Genomic DNA, 16,194 nt, shown 5'->3' on the forward strand with positions numbered 1-16,194 from the left:
ACAATCTGGACACGAATGAGGGTTGTCAATTCACTTTTATTTTAATGTCAATTAAAAACGCGTAAATTAAAAACGTTCACTTTACTATTTTCCATACAATTATAAGGTCTGAAGTTTATAATCTGAAATATGTACACCAAGATTATTTCCAACGGAAAATTCAAACTACAAAATGACCACACAATGCACTTAAATTTTTATGATAAAAGCCAAGGCTTTCACACCGAAAATACATTTGTTTGAGCAAACGCCTCAGCTGAAGTCACAACTACATTAAATACTGATCTTTTTTAAGTCTAGCTAAACACTGCACAGTACACAACGCTCAGGTGATGGCAGTATCCGAGTGAACACGACCTGCGCTCCTGTATGCCAGTAGGCAAACTTCGCCAAGTAGGTAAACCTTTGCAAAGTCACCCGTGCCACCTTTTCAGGAAGACTGCCCCCCCCCCCCCTGCACACAGCAATACAATCTTCGCACTTTAATTAGTTTCCAACTCCTTCCACCACTTGCATACACAAGCAGATTTGGACTTGCCCACAGCCATTTTCGAACTCCCCCCCCCCCCCCCCCCAAAGCGGCGAATGAAATGTTGTGAAAGTCCTGCAGCGTGCCACCGACCACCACAGTACCATCAGCAGCTGTACCCCAATATGCAGGCAGTGAAAACACGCACGCACATTTAAAAAAATCCGCAAACGCCTGGGTGCACTGCAAAGCAATGTTATTTGAATGCGTGTAGTTAAAATTTGACCCATCTACGCGACTCTACCGAAAAGAACCAGCGAGAATAGCAAGATACATTTAAAACGGTTACAAAAATGTACCGCGGGGTAATTGGTCACGGGGCAACGGAGTCATCAATTTAACATCGCTGCATTACCAATTTTCTTTATTACAAGTTTCAACTGCATGGACCTACAATGCAACTATATTCTTAAAGTAAAGCCACAGCCAGCGTATTGTGTAAAAAAGGAACCTTTTGGAATAGTTTAGGTTAAGAAAAACGGGGACAATAAACACGAGTGTCATGCAAGCCAAGCTTGACAGCAGAAATGGCAGGTCCCAGACACTGCAATGCTCACGCACACACCAGGAAATACATCGCATCTTACTCTTTGGTTTTTTTGGAAGTCACGTAGTTATGCAATTAAATCACGACGTTTGAGGCAACACAAGCTTCCGTCCTTCAGGTGGAACCGTCCTGATTTAATTTATTTAAATTTTTTACCTACGTGACTTTACCGAAAAAACCAAAGAGTATGAATCCTTGCAGTCACAAAAACTTTAAATCTAGAACATCGCACCTTAATGCAAAGTTCTCCCTCCTGTCGGGTGTCTTTTTGTTTTACACAATCGACTGCTAGTTAGTACTCGCCCAGGCCAAAACACTTTGCAATACAGTGCATGCAACACGTGAGTTAAATATCGTGTATTTCTCCAAAATCACATAACTTACTCGCAGCCCTCACCTCAGAAGGCATGAAGGCAATAAATAATATATTAACCTCGATGATTGTAACAGCCGAGTGTGATCCTTGGTTAAGCTTACATTTTGAAATGTGATTGTTTCCAAATAAACTTTGGTTATCAACTTTCATTTAAAAAACACAATAAATAAAGGAGAATTTTTTTTTTCTACAGCGCCAAGTCCAAATTTGTACATTTCAATGTGCTCCATCTCAGGATGTCAAACTTAATATTAATTTGCAAAAGTTCTCAAAAAAAGGCTACTGCTGAAACTTAAGCGATGTCGGACGCACCAATAATGAATGTCACATCGATCTCATGTGCACTTACTAAAACACAAGTTAAAACTGTGCCAGATACAATTTAAGTTGCATATAATAAGGTTGTATGTAAACAGGATTCAATTAATAGTACCAGTGCTTCTTAACATGTAGGGCTGGTTTTAGTTAGGCTCTTATGTAATCATAAATAGATTTAAAAACGAAAACATTACATTAATGGATTTTTAAATATACTTATGAAACCTAGCGATGCGATTGTTAAACACTTAACTATAATGTAATATCAATCACAATATATACAAGAAACACAAGTCAAGGGAGTGTAAGAGTAAACCATTAATGCAACTTAAATGTTCCTCGTGTTATTTTTATTGACAATTCCTGGCAGGAGACTTGGCAAAGATGCATTGTGTGCAATGTGCTCCTGGCAAGAGGCCAGGGTCACATGCTGCTAAGTGGCACCGGTTTTTCCTTTGCAGTTTTACTGGCATCATTAGTAAATCGCACATTCCTCATGAAACACCACCACGATGAGATTGAAAACACAGTTTAACATTTCAGACTGCGCCATTTGACAGCAAAGGGTCATATGTAGATTAAAACACTTCTCCATTAAATCTAGGACTTATTGTATGGTACAACTGGGAATATGTTGAGCAACAATGGGCCACATCTGATCTGAGTGCAAACCACAGCCCTGCGAATTAACAGGGCACGTAAAGTCCAAAATTCTAATTGATCCCAACTCACCACAGAAACACAACGACACCTGTTAACAGTTTCCATTTTGACATCTTTATAGAGTTGGCCCCACGCTACCTGTTATTCATGTTCCAAATAAAATGCACAAACCCTTCCATTGGCCCCATAAGAAGCCACGAAGGGTAAGGGTACGAGAGACGCTACGGCTTCAGTTAAATGTCCACACAAACAGCAGTCAGAGCAGAGGTAGCTACCATTACGTGGTCACAAGCAATACGCATCAGCATCCATCAGTGAAACAGTGGCAAATGGGGAAGGAAAGTGTGGGGGGGGTGGCGGGAGGTTTTACTCATGCGTCAGCGCACAGGTTTGCACACAACTATGACAACAATCAGCAACAGCAACTAAACGTTATGGCCAGTGGAGTGGGGACAGCACAAGCTGCAGGACACAGCATGCACCTCTCGTTAGTCTTCAAGCTTGATCTTGAACGTGACACGACCCAGAAATTTATCACGCTCATCTATAACCTTCACATTGCGGGCAATGACCTTGCACTCCACGGTCACCTCCGTTTGCTTGGTCAAGTTAAGGAATCTCACAGCGACGAGGGGCTGTGTGTACATGGGCTGCACCACAAACAAGCACACAAACAAAAATTACTCTGCACCCCAAAATGCTTTTTACATACATCAACCTCTCCAAGATAAAACAATAACGAAAAACTTGACATCATTAAAATCACAAAAGTGTCCAAAGTACTTACATCCAATTTCTTTCCATAGTAAGGGAAGTACATTTGATCCAAGGTTCCACCATTCGGGAAGTACTCCAGTTCTCCAAGATTATCACCCTCTTTCTGAAAGGTGAATTCACAAGCATTTACTTAAAAATACAACATCAGGCAAAAGAGCCCAAGAATGAAATGTACAAATACCAAGCTGCCTTTCTCATACCATGATAAGCAACTTTGAAATTTCCCACAGTACTAAGGCACAGATTAGGAAAACTTAAGTCACTGGGCACAATTATATTCTGTAGCTTTAGCACCTTCTATACTGTAATGTACGGTTATTCTGGGTGACATTAAAGTTAATCATTGGCAAGACACTAAGATGCAACTAGGTACATACGATTATTCCCATTTATTTTTCTCAGGAAGTGACTAAAACCCAAGATAGCAAAAGCTAAACAATGCTTGAGGTTTTTTTTGGGTTCGATCGCTTAAATATATAAATGTGTCATTAAACCCGCCACCACCCGACACAGCCAACTAGTAAGGGTTGTCACGTAAACAGAACGTGCCAATTCGTCACTAGTACAGCACTAACCGGTGTGTTGGAGAGCCAAGCCACAACATTTACAATCCGAGTACGACGTTTCGCCAGTAATTACAACTAGCTTGATCAGGCGACAGCCAGATTTGTGGAGAAGTCTACCCGTTTCGTTCTTTATATAGGAGGCACATGTGGGGGGGGAGGGGGGATTAATGAGTCAACGTACATTATGCAAGCCCATTGATCTTGGCCTTCCTGTCCATTGTGTCTATTAAAATAGCCGTACGAACGGTAACCACATTTATGCCTCTATATACAAGGAACGAAACAGGTGGACTTCTCCACAAATCTGGCTGTCGCCTGATGAAGCTAGTTGTAATTACTGGCGAAACGTCGTACTCGGATTGTAAATGTTGTGGCTTGGCTCTCCAACACCGGTGTGCTGTACTAGTATACTACACTATACACTACACTACTCTATACTACACACTAGTGCTGTACCAGTATACTACACTACACACTACACTACACACTAGTGCTGTACTCGTGATGAATTGGCACGTTCTGTTTACGTGACAACCCTTACTAGTTGGCCGTGTCGGGTGGTGGCAGGTTTAACGACACATTTATATATTTATGCGATCTAACCCAAAAATAACTATATCATGGATATTGGTCACAAAAGCTTACGTGTTAAAAATTTGTATTTATCAACGTAAACATCTGTGTCTTCATACCCATTGAAAATGTGATGATTCAAGTGCTTTAGAATTGCTCTAAAAATGTTTAAATTAATGCCACCTTACCAGAGGCTTAACATTATGTACCGTTCAATGGCCGTTGAGCATTGTACAACCACAGTAATTAAATGTGGTTGTTGTGGGAAAAGCGGCTCACCATTTTTTCTCAAAGAAAAAACCTACTCCGGTTTAGAGGCCGATGGGTGCAATTTAAGTCTGAAAAAGGCACCGGAGCCAATGAAAAACAATAAAGCAACTAGTCGCACACTATGCTCATTCCACGCAGCCAAAATAATTGCATTGCACGTTTTTGCAGGCAAGCACAGAGCTGGTGGCAATGCAGACACCTTACCAGTGGTTAGTTATAGTCCGCTAAAGTGTTGCACACTTAGAAGAGAAAGGTAGAGTAGAAGGGGGAAGACAACAAGTGAACACCACATCTCACAAAGCACGCATCACAGCGCACATCCACCACGAATATTACCGGGCAAATGATTTGTGTGGCCACTGCATTTTTGTTGGCATTGGAACTACGTGTTCCAGACAAGTATTTATTATTCAACCCCTTTAATCCATTACACAGAAACTTTTCATTTGTGTAGTTTAAACATTGAAGTTTTTCATCTTTGTTTTAAAAATGAGTGAATGCAGAATGTGATCATCATACAGCTCAATGAAAAATTGTAAATTGTTCAATCGAAATATCTAAAACTCAAATAATTTGCCCATAATATTTGCATGCAACATTAATGTGGGTGTATGTCATCGCGGCCACAAACCTTGCTTGAGCACATGACTTTGGGGGCTTCGTTAACCGTGCCGGGCTTGAATCCAATTATCTACCAGAAAAACCTCAGCATTAGCTCAGCCATGGGGAACAATTTAAACATTTAAAATAACGGAACGTATTAAACTTTAGTTCTCATTTTTATTCCACCCCCTATGGAAAATATTTATTTCATCTTTCCCCCCAAATTTTACATAATTGTGCTATCTGGGATTGCTACAAAACAAAATATCCAATTGGATCTCAAAAAGCAGTCCAACCCCTTAGCATCAACAGAATGGCCCATGAAAGCAGAGATCACCGAGCCACCTCCAAATACCTTGAAGTGACTTCTGGTCCACAAAGTACAGGGCACACCACTGTAATGTTATTTCATGCTAGTCAAATCAAAATTGTATAATTCTCATTGGTGGAATCTGGGCGAATTAATAGCAGAATAACATTGATCAATGGCGGAGCCAGGATTTTCAGGTAGGGGGGGGGGGGCAACCCCTCCAGACATGAACAATTATAGGAGTTGTTAGTAAAGACTTGTCCCTTGCTTTTTATTCGACGCGTGTGCGGCGATGGCGCAGCCATGGATCGAGGGTCGAATTCGAACCGCGTTGTGTGATCGGCATCGCGCTCGCTGAAAATATGCCTTCAGGGAAGTCGTGTACTGTATACGCAACTGCGCACAAATCTGCGAGTCACTTACAACTGCTTTGTCGCTACTTATTGTCAATTATGGACTCATCTCAGAGTCCCTGGCACATAATAATATGCTACACAGTGGTGGTCGCAAAATGCCGATTTATTACTAATAAACCCCAATGATCCGATCGAAATTAATTTAGATCGGATCATTGGGGGGGGGGGGGGGCACGTACCACCCTACCCCCCCCCCCACTGGCTCCGCCAGTAACTGTGATGGTTATTCTGTGCAACCATTATTAATTCGGCCGAGGTCATCAAACCACTACACCATCTCGATTTTGAACCCACAGTCTCAGCAGTGCCAAGCTCAGCGCTCTTAACCTCCGAGCTGCTTCTTTGGCCTGGCCCCCTGGATTCAAAAGCAGTCTTATTTTTGGCCAAGGAGGTTACACGTCCGAGTAGTAGAACTAGCACCGAGGAGCTTACTCATACCCGATTCAGCTTTATGAAAACGCATGGCGTTTGGTTGGTGTAGCCGTAGTCAGGACTGGCACACTCTCCAAAGTCGGATCGGTTGAAGCGACACGCAGGCCACACGTTATCCTCGTTCGGTGGGCCATTCTGGGCGTCTCTGTACCTTCCCGCTTGACACAGCGCCTTATTTGTCTGATTGGCCTCATCGTAAGCTGCAAATACAAATGGGAACATTGTCATCACGCAAGTTATTTAAGAGACCCCACCACCTGGCTTAAAAAAAACATTGCTCATCAATATTAAATTACATCAAAGAGCACGCGAGACACTTATCGGTAATGCCCTCATTCTTTGCACTCCACAAGAATATATACCAGTGCACACTGTATATGGTTTTTTACAAAATACACAAGCCAATATTGCGAGAGATGTCCCTACTCATTTACGGTTACATGTTACTTCAATACCCATTATATTGATCTGCAGAAACTATAGATTACATGACGTTGTTGATTCATGTCTATCTAAATCTACAGGATTCAGGAAAGGTAATGAAATAACGAATTACAAATTCAGATACATTTGAAATACTTTCCTCACCTTCAAGAAATGAATTCAGATGTTTGATTATGTCGTCGTTTGTGTTCCGATTTATGAACAACTCCAATGCCTTATTCATCTTTGGCCGCATTACAACTCCTAAGGTGCAAAGCAAACCAAAAAGACAACAAGTTTCATTAACAATTCAAAGCAACCGTTAAGATAAATACGTAATGAATACCTAAATAATTCACCAACAATGTCCATCATTTATAATGTAATAAGAAGTAGTAATCGCGGTGCAGGCACTCACACCACACCATGGGCCTGGGTGACAAGACAAATGGTTACCTGGGCTGGACACTCGATCCTGGTACTTGGGGTTTTTGTCATCAACAGTCTGCAGCATCACCCACATCGTGAACACAAACAGAGAGGCCAAGAAAGCGTAGAACACCGTGTAGAACAGAAGAATCATCCCTGCAAAAACAAACGTCGCAAATTGGTGAAAAATCTCCAAGAATCCACAAACAAGTTCTGTACAAAATTGAAGTATTAAGTAGAGCAATGTGAAAGCGATTTTTTTTAAATATATACAGGTAGATGATTTGGCACACATTGTATGATCATCATGGTGTCAAGCATAAAACGGGCAAAGGGATGTGTGGAAGTGTAGATTACAGTGGCAGTTTCTTATCTAGAAATGAGTAAACCTATTTATGTACTCAGATTGTAAATGTTGTGGATTTGCTCTCCAATACACTGGTGTGGTAGTAACGACTTGGCATGTTGTTTTCTTATCTAGAAATGAGTAAACCTATTTACGTACTCGGATTGTAAATGTTGTAGATTTGCTCTCCAATACACTGGTGTGCTGTACAAGTAATGACTTGGCATGTTCCGTTTACGTGACAAACCTTTTTTTAAGCAATACAACCCAAAAAAAACCTGTATTATTTTACCTTTTTATGTAATTGGTTGCACAGGAGTTATGGGTAAATTAACAGGGAAGAGAGTTTAGGATTTGGTCTCGGGATAAACGCATTAGGTCATTCAAGAAATAATAAAAATGAGTATATAGTGGTTATATTCTAACATTGCACAATTAATGTAAAAGCTACATAATTAATAGGCCAACATTAACGATCGACAAAAAATTCAAAAGAGTAATGTGCAATGAAAGCCATCAAAGAGGTAATGTTTAACAATTATGAGCACCATCAAGTGTGGGTTCCTAACAGAAAGCTTACATAGAAAATGTGCAAACAGGTCTTCAAAGTCACACGTGGCAATTACTGAAATGAAAATGCTGAACTCTACAGTGTCATAAAGAGATACAACTACTCTGTTTTGAATTTCCACAATAATTTTTTTTAAGGTGAAAGCCAATGCTGTATTGTGATAACGTAGGCTGAAATACAATGAGGCAGCATACAAAAGGTGTACTAATAAACTTGCGTTATGTATTTTTGGTAACGGCCTCAAAATAATACAATTTTACAGCTCCTGTGTTAAACATAAGGCACCTAAACCAAACCACTTTTATAATTAAATATCTTTTTTACAACCACGAGCTAGTCATAGCTCGTACAATAAACAACCGGAAATTCCATTCCATTTCAAAATACAGATGGGACTAAATCGCTTATAATACAGATTACAGCTCGTCCAATGCTGAAAATTGACATTATATCCACTTACTGCATTTACACTTTATTAGAAGATACTGGTAATCAAATTATAAAAGATGATCCATTTTCTCAGTCAACAAAAAGGATACAATACTTGAACAATCACTTGTATGAGAATATACTTTACCAAATATTTTTAAACTACAGGCTTCTAAGTGTTTTAAGACTTTGCATTTTCAAGCGCCACATTTTTACACTAATTACAGACCTTTGAAATAATGGCTCTCCTTTAACCAGAATGAGGTGAGATTTTACTTTTCTAAACCACAAGGCATCCCACCAACCTGAGCAGAATATTGGTGGGGGGGGGGTAGAAATATGCACCAGAACTGCACCCCCTTCAACAGTTTTTAGCACAAATATCCCCATTGCTCCAAACCTACATGGCCAGAGTATGTTTCTATCCAACGTTTGACACTTCAACTGCAACAGCATCTGTTCAGAAACAAACCACGCGGCCAACCAAAACAGCGGTTGGGAATTCTTTTCTGGTTGGGATAGAGCGTTCTCGCATGTCAAATGGCATTCATCACTTTATACTCTTAGGTTTTTTTGGTAAAGTCACGTAGGTAAAAATAAAGATAATAGAAATAATAATAGAAATAAAATTATAAATCACGACGTTTTGGCAAGTCTCCGTCATCAGGTGGGACCGTCAGTTAGATTTACTGTATCAAGGAAGGCAAAATTCCAAGATACAAGGTCTTAAATACAAGTTAAGGGGGGAGGAGGAACTTGTATCTTGGAATTTTGCCTCACTTGATACAGTTCATCTAACTGTGACGGTCCCACCTGATGACGGAGACTTGTGTTGCCTCCGAAACGTCGTGATTTAGTTTTATTTCTATTATTATTTCTATTATTTTTACCTACTTGACGTCACCGAAAAAACCTAAGAGTATGAATCCTTGCAGTCACGAAAGCTTCAAATCTAGAATTCACCACTTTCACAATACGCAATTGGGAAATCTGCCAAACCTTGGAAAATGAGGATAAATCAGTATGCCATTGGTACATATTATACACTGCCCGTCATTGACAGTACCGTGGTGCAACCAAATTCCAACTTAACCACAGGTTTAGCAATAAATCACTGTTACCAATACATATATGGCTTTGACAATCCATTTTTGTTGGACGAGACCTCCTTACATCATTTGGATATTTTGTCTACGCTTGACCACACTGAACAGTGAGAATTAAAGATGGGTAGCATAGACGTGGGAGCATACAAGTACGGTACAACAATGGATTTTGTTGCACTCCACTTTGATGCCCACCAAGTAGCCCCACAAAATATAACAACCTGCTGTGTGGTTGCTGATCACCCATCCCAGCACTGTGCAAGCTCAAACCGAATGAGCTTCCGAGATCTGACAGGACCAGGCACGTTGGAGGTAATTTGGTCATAGGCAGTTAACTAAACAGATAAATGCTCTCCCACAGAGTGGCTCACCATTCTGGCCAACATTATGCCAGCAAATCTGTCGGGATGCCGCAACATTAAACCAATGAGAACAATCCGAGGATGCATGGAACTCCCGTTACACCAAGACCTGCTCGATCCTCTATAAACCCGTCCGAGAGCCAGGAAACCAATGTACGTATGTATGCTGAACTTCTTTCGCACCATACGTAGCAAACCGTGCGAATCTGAGATGCGGGGGAAGAACTAAACACAAACAAGTGTTGTAAAGAAATTAGTCTTCAATCTAGGATTTTAAAGTGCATAGCTCCAGTGGCTTCCTAATATCGGAAGGAACAGCGTTCCAGACGGCCGTAGAAGCGCATCTGAAAGCACGCGATGCTGGGATGACGCGGGACAACTGGATGAAGCAGGGTCCACTGAAGAGTGCTGGCCAGCAACACTATTGAGTTCTGTCGAGGTTCCTAATAAAAGCCTCACATCGAAGACCCCACTACCGCGCCGAGTCGTTGCACATGCCTCTTCCACAAGTGGAAAATTTTAAGAGGACCCCACCGTGGGACTGGCCACCCGAACCAAACAATGCATCGTATCGCAAATAACTGCATTCTACCCGCGCTCTCCGGCAGACTGGGCCAGTAATCATCGCGCAACTCCCAAAACTATCACATGGCTCACAAACTTAAACCTGTACGTATGATGTACACACATTTGCCATACTCCAGAAAAAGACTAAATAGTCCTGTGCCATCAACATTTGTGGATTTTTATAAAGTAAAATCAAGTTACATTATGAAGCAAAGCGTTTACTCTTTCAACGGCTATCGCGTTACGAAAATAATTTTCGTGTAACTACCATTTTCAAATGAGCGTTGAACGTAGACACATGAGGGCCCCCCTAGAGGGCACTGTGATGCCAAATTCCACACGTGTGATTTTACAGCAAGCTTATTATTGCGTTACCTAAACCTTTACTGTCACTGTCCATGGCCTGTAACCTCATAAACAAAGCACACCATGCCAATTATATTGCTGGTTGCGTCCTGAATATGGAAATGAAATCCGGGGTTAATCTGGCCAACATTTAAGCGTTTATTTGAGATGCACTAAAAGGGGACACTACTGTGCCAATTTCGCTGTGGCCAACGCGCATGTTTAAATATTAACGAAAGCAGCCCTATTAATTATCTTCTGTGAACGCGAGCACTGTCGCTCCCAGTAACAATAGGAAACACACAATGTTAAACAGAAAATTGTCAAATTACTTGTAGACATACTAATCGGTGGGTTCATCACAGTGGCTTAATTAGCCTTATAATAATAGGTTTTTACCCTTTCAACTGGTACAAAAACTGACACTTTTATACAAGGGATCATGTTTGCAATAACCACAACACAAGCAGACAAAATGCAAACAAAAAGAAACTCTGATAATGATATGCACTGTCCTTGAAGTTGATTGGTCCACACCCGAGACAGCTTTTCTTAGAGCCTAGTCTCCATCGGTGTTAATTAGCTTTCTTTAGGCATCATTACCCAGTGTGGGCGAATCGGGGTTCATTTTCGACGCGATGGGGACCACGCTTGACCTCGGCCCACCGGGGACTGGTAAAGCAACTGCGGGAAACGCCGAACACACCAAAAGCTCGTCCCATTTTAACTCGACCTCGGAAGGGCCAAACAACGCACTGAAAGATCGCGCCACAGAGGTGTCGTCACAAGGAGGGCCTCCCCCCCCCCTCCGAGGGCGAAGATGACGCATGAAAAGGCGACGCAAAGAGAGACGTGTGGCACACAGTCGCTCTCCTCACGCACCGCCATATAAATCTCACACACACACCAAGGGCTTCTTCGTCTGAACGGGCTCATCTGGTTGTGAAATGAAAGCCTGATTTATCACGGACACGTGAATTAATAAAACACACACCAAGCCTGCGTGTATCACACATTTAGATCACACACACGCACCGCACAAGACACCACACACGATTAACACACTAACCAAATACTGAGCACGGAAGTGTGTGCGTAATACCAACTAGACGCACACGTGTACAGCCTATACGTGTACAGCACAGGCGTAGTTCCACACGAACACGTGTATCACACCCCCATACCACAATACAAAGATCCCCGTGTCGCCTTAACAGACTGTAGGGGCAAGTGCTGTTAGCGAGTAGCACCTATGAAGGCCGGCATGGCACGCGAGGGGGTGGGTGGCCAGCACCACGCCCGGCCGCCTTCGCCTCCACAGTGGCGATGTTTACACACCGCACCAGGTACTCACTCGAGGCCGAATCGACCTAGGGGAGGCCCAGGACCGGTTCAGATAATCGTCACCGATTTTGGCCGTGAGCGTGAATCTAACTCGGGTCGCCAGGTTCGTAGTGCAGCGCACACCAACACTGCCGCTCCCCTACACTCTAAACCACAGAGACAACACACCACGTGTACACACTCCATGTGTACACTACACAACACACGTACACACAACACACCACTACGCATACCGCACAGAGACAACACACGTACACACACCACGTGTACCCCCCCTTCGCATACCACACAAACACCTTGCGCCACACCTCCCGGCAAGGACGGATGTGTCCTCAGCAGAGACCAAAGCAGCCATCGTTGTGCATGGCGACCATTCATTGCACGCAGCAGATTGTTAGTAGTTCTTTACCGGCAGTGACAACAGCGACAAGATCATTCATAAAACCTTCATGAGTAATGTGTCGATATCACCATGTCCCCCCCGCCCCATCACGGTGCTTCTAAAGACGTCGGCGAGGCGGTGAAGAAATGACTCTGAAGCCGATGAAGAGGGCGATGATGATGATGACGAGGACGATGATGAAGAGGGCGATGATGATGATGAAGAGGGCGATGATGATGATGAAGAGGGCGATGATGAAGAGACACTCTTCACCATCATCGTCGTCATCCAGTAGTGGCGTGACAGACGTAACGCGCCCTGTAACAACGCGTGTTTAGTAGTAACGCGTTACTATTGTAACGTGTTTAGTAGTAACGCGTTACTATTGTAACGTGTTTAGCAGTAACGCGTTACTATTGTAACGTCGCTCTCTCTCCTCGCCGGCGAGGACCATCAATGGGATCGATCCCCTTGCTCCACGATCACCGATTTCCCCTCCCCAAGGCGTTTGGCGAGATTGCTCCATTTACACATTTTGTATTAAAAAACACCTCGACGACATTCGCCGCGTTAATCGACTAAAAGACGCGAGAATTGACGCGAACCCTGCGGCGGGCACGCCTCTCACCCACCCCAGCTCTTGCCCGTGCGGCCGAGCACCTCGCCGGTGCGCGGGTTGTAGAGGAACAGCTTCCACTCCGCCATCGACTCGGCGAACGTCTTCTTCTCCTTCTCAGACGACATCTTCACGAGTTCACCTCACGGCGACAGCAGCAGCAGCAGGCCGGCGTCTCTCACTTGGGCGAGGCGGGCGGAGATTTAAGATTCAAGCGGCTGGGGACAGACGAGCGAGGCGTGAATGACGACGATGGTGGTGTTGGAGTCTTTGTGAGGGAAATAAAACCGCAAACGTCCCTTAAAGGTGCCGCCGTCTTATTAATTCCCTTTGGCGGGAAAACAACGAGCCGGGGGTGGAGGGCGGGTGGCAGTCAGAGGCTGCTGGCGTCCTGAATGAGACGGCGACGCCGGCGGCGGTGGGGGGAGCGAGAGGCGAAAGAGCGGCGTCCGTGCGAGGAGAGAAGAGAAAGGGAGGAGGAGGAGAGGGAGGAGGAGGAGGAGAGAGCGCGACGCGGCGGCGCGCCTGCAGGAGGAGGGGAAAGGCGGCCCCCCCGGCCCCTTTTAAGGGCGACGCGACCACGTGGTGTGCGCGTGACGTCACCGCGTAGTGTGCGCGTGACGTCACCGCGTAGTGTGCGCGTGACGTCACCGCGTAGTGTGCGCGTGACGTCACCGCGTAGTGTGCGCGTGACGTCACCGCGTAGTGTGCGCGTGACGTCACCGCGTAGTGTGCGCGTGACGTCACCGCGTAGTGTGCGCGTGACGTCACCGCGTAGTGTGCGCGTGACGTCACCGCGTAGTGTGCGCGTGACGTCACCGCGTAGTGTGCGCGTGACGTCACCGCGTAGTGTGCGCGTGACGTCACCGCGTAGTGTGCGCGTGACGTCACCGCGTAGTGTGCGCGTGACGTCACCGCGTAGTGTGCGCGTGACGTCACCGCGTAGTGTGCGCGTGACGTCACCGCGTAGTGTGCGCGTGACGTCACCGCGTAGTGTGCGCGTGACGTCACCGCGCGGGGTCACGAGCCAGGCGGCGATTGTCTCGCCGCGGTCCGCTCGGCCTCAACTGAGTCGCCGGCGCGATGCGTGAACATCGCCGCTGGGGAGACGAAGGCGGCCGTGCGTGGGGTTGGCCACCCACCCACCCGCTCGCGTGCCGTGACGGCCTTCGTAGGTGCTCGCTGACAGCACTCACCCCGACAGTCTGTTGAGGCTGTACTGGGGGGGTGGCAGGGAGTCTTTGTTGTTGTTTTGTGTGCGGGGAGATGAGATTTCCCCTTCGCTAAGCGGCGCCTCTCGCCGAAGCGAAAGCCGCGGGGGTTTAGTGTCGCATTGAGAGGGAGAGGGGGGGGACACAAAGCTGGCACAAAGCTCGCGTTACCGCATCGGAGGGCACGATGGGGCGGCTCTTGTCGAAGGACGCGGAGTCTGCTGGGTATCGGACTGAATCTGTCGGAGGCGAGGGCTTTACACACACGAGCAACACTGCCACTCTAGAGACGACGGGGGGGGGGGCCCGTGTAAACGCTGCGAGCCACGGGGGGAGACGACGATGATGATGATGTCCTCGCAGCAACCGCCTGCCAGGGGACTACCGCAATGAACGAGACGTTGACATTTGGTGGCGAATCCGCGAGAATACAAAGGCGCGGAGCGACCTCCGGAGAGAGTGGCTGTGCAGGACGCGCAAGCTTCGTCGCGTTGAGCGGCTTATTGCGCAACTCATCGACGTATTTACCAGAAACGTCGGAAGAAAAAGAGAGAGGACGTTCATGCAAATCCACGCCGGTACACGGCACAATTCTACGCCATGGGAACTCGTAGCCATGACCATCAGCTCGTGTTTGGGAGCGAGGCTGATTGTCGTAGGACATGGTCGTGAGGGTTTCATGGACGTGTCGGCGTTGGCATTCATCCAGTAGTGGATTGTTCATGGCTGGTGATAATAAAGGGGGGGGGGGGCACGGATGCCCCACACGACCGGCTGAGTCGTCCTTGTATCTGGTGATGGGGCGAGGGGAAGTGGGGAACACGTGCGGGAGTACAGTGCGAGCACGTGGGAGTACAGTGCGAGTACAGTGTAAGCACGTGCGCGCGCGGTGGGTCCCTTCCGCATTGACGGGCGCGTCCAGCCCCATTCATTCTCGATGTTACACCCAACGCGCGGATTGGGGGGCGACTGTCACAAGCACGTGCTCGGCACTTTATAGCCCGCTTGTCAATCCACTGCTGGACGGGGGGGGGGTGCTTGACCATACTTCACCGCGTTGGTCGGTGCAGCAGGATGATGAGAGGAGGAAGGCCCCTGGGACTGAAAACGTCGTATGCTAGTATTTAATTAAATTTATTATTTTATCTTTATACGTGACTTTACCGAAAGAGCCAAAGAATAATCCCTGGGACTGGTTCAAAAGGTTCGATATCACGCGCTAGTCGGTGGGTCGTCGCCTGTCTTGCTTCCCCCAGGAAGTCCTTGCTGTCCTGGGAACTCTGGAGATCTTCCAGGCACATTAAACTTACCCAGCCTTAATTCTAGATTTGAAGCTTTCGTGACTGCAAGGATTCGTACTCTTAGGTTTTTTCGGTAAAGTAACGTAGGTAAAAATAAGTAAATAATAAATATTTCATAAAAATTATAGAAATAAAATCAATTTATTTATATTTTTCTATTATTTTCTTATTATTTTTTACCTACGTGACTTTACCAAAAAACCTAAGAGTATTTACCCAGCCTTTCAAAGGTGTGAAATAATACGAACACACAACTGTCGTGTCGTCCTCACCTCTGCCAATGCAGTGACGGTGGGCATTCTCACGTGCCCCCGATTGTTGTACCTGAGAAGGTGGCAACCCAACCAGCCGTTTATATATTTTTGTATCCGTGGACATAACG

General features: G+C 45.3%; 1 protein-coding gene across 1 annotated transcript; it reads right to left on the reverse strand.

Moving 5' to 3' along the window:
- Positions 1-16: 16 nt before the first annotated feature.
- Positions 17-13,826, reverse strand: LOC133353872 (sodium/potassium-transporting ATPase subunit beta-3-like). Its single transcript, XM_061570353.1, has 7 exons — positions 13,317-13,826; positions 7,260-7,388; positions 6,969-7,067; positions 6,387-6,580; positions 5,251-5,310; positions 3,221-3,313; positions 17-3,083 (listed from the first exon to the last, which is right to left on the reverse strand). The coding sequence occupies exons 1-7, from the start codon at positions 13,426-13,428 to the stop codon at positions 2,922-2,924; spliced, it is 849 nt and encodes a 282-aa protein (XP_061426337.1). The 5' UTR covers positions 13,429-13,826; the 3' UTR covers positions 17-2,921.
- Between the last annotated feature and the right edge of the window lie 2,368 nt (positions 13,827-16,194).

The sequence above is a fragment of the Lethenteron reissneri genome, chromosome 45, assembly GCF_015708825.2.
Source record: "Lethenteron reissneri isolate LAM-NWPU_2019-01 chromosome 45, ASM1570882v1, whole genome shotgun sequence".
Taxonomy (NCBI): domain Eukaryota; kingdom Metazoa; phylum Chordata; class Hyperoartia; order Petromyzontiformes; family Petromyzontidae; genus Lethenteron; species Lethenteron reissneri.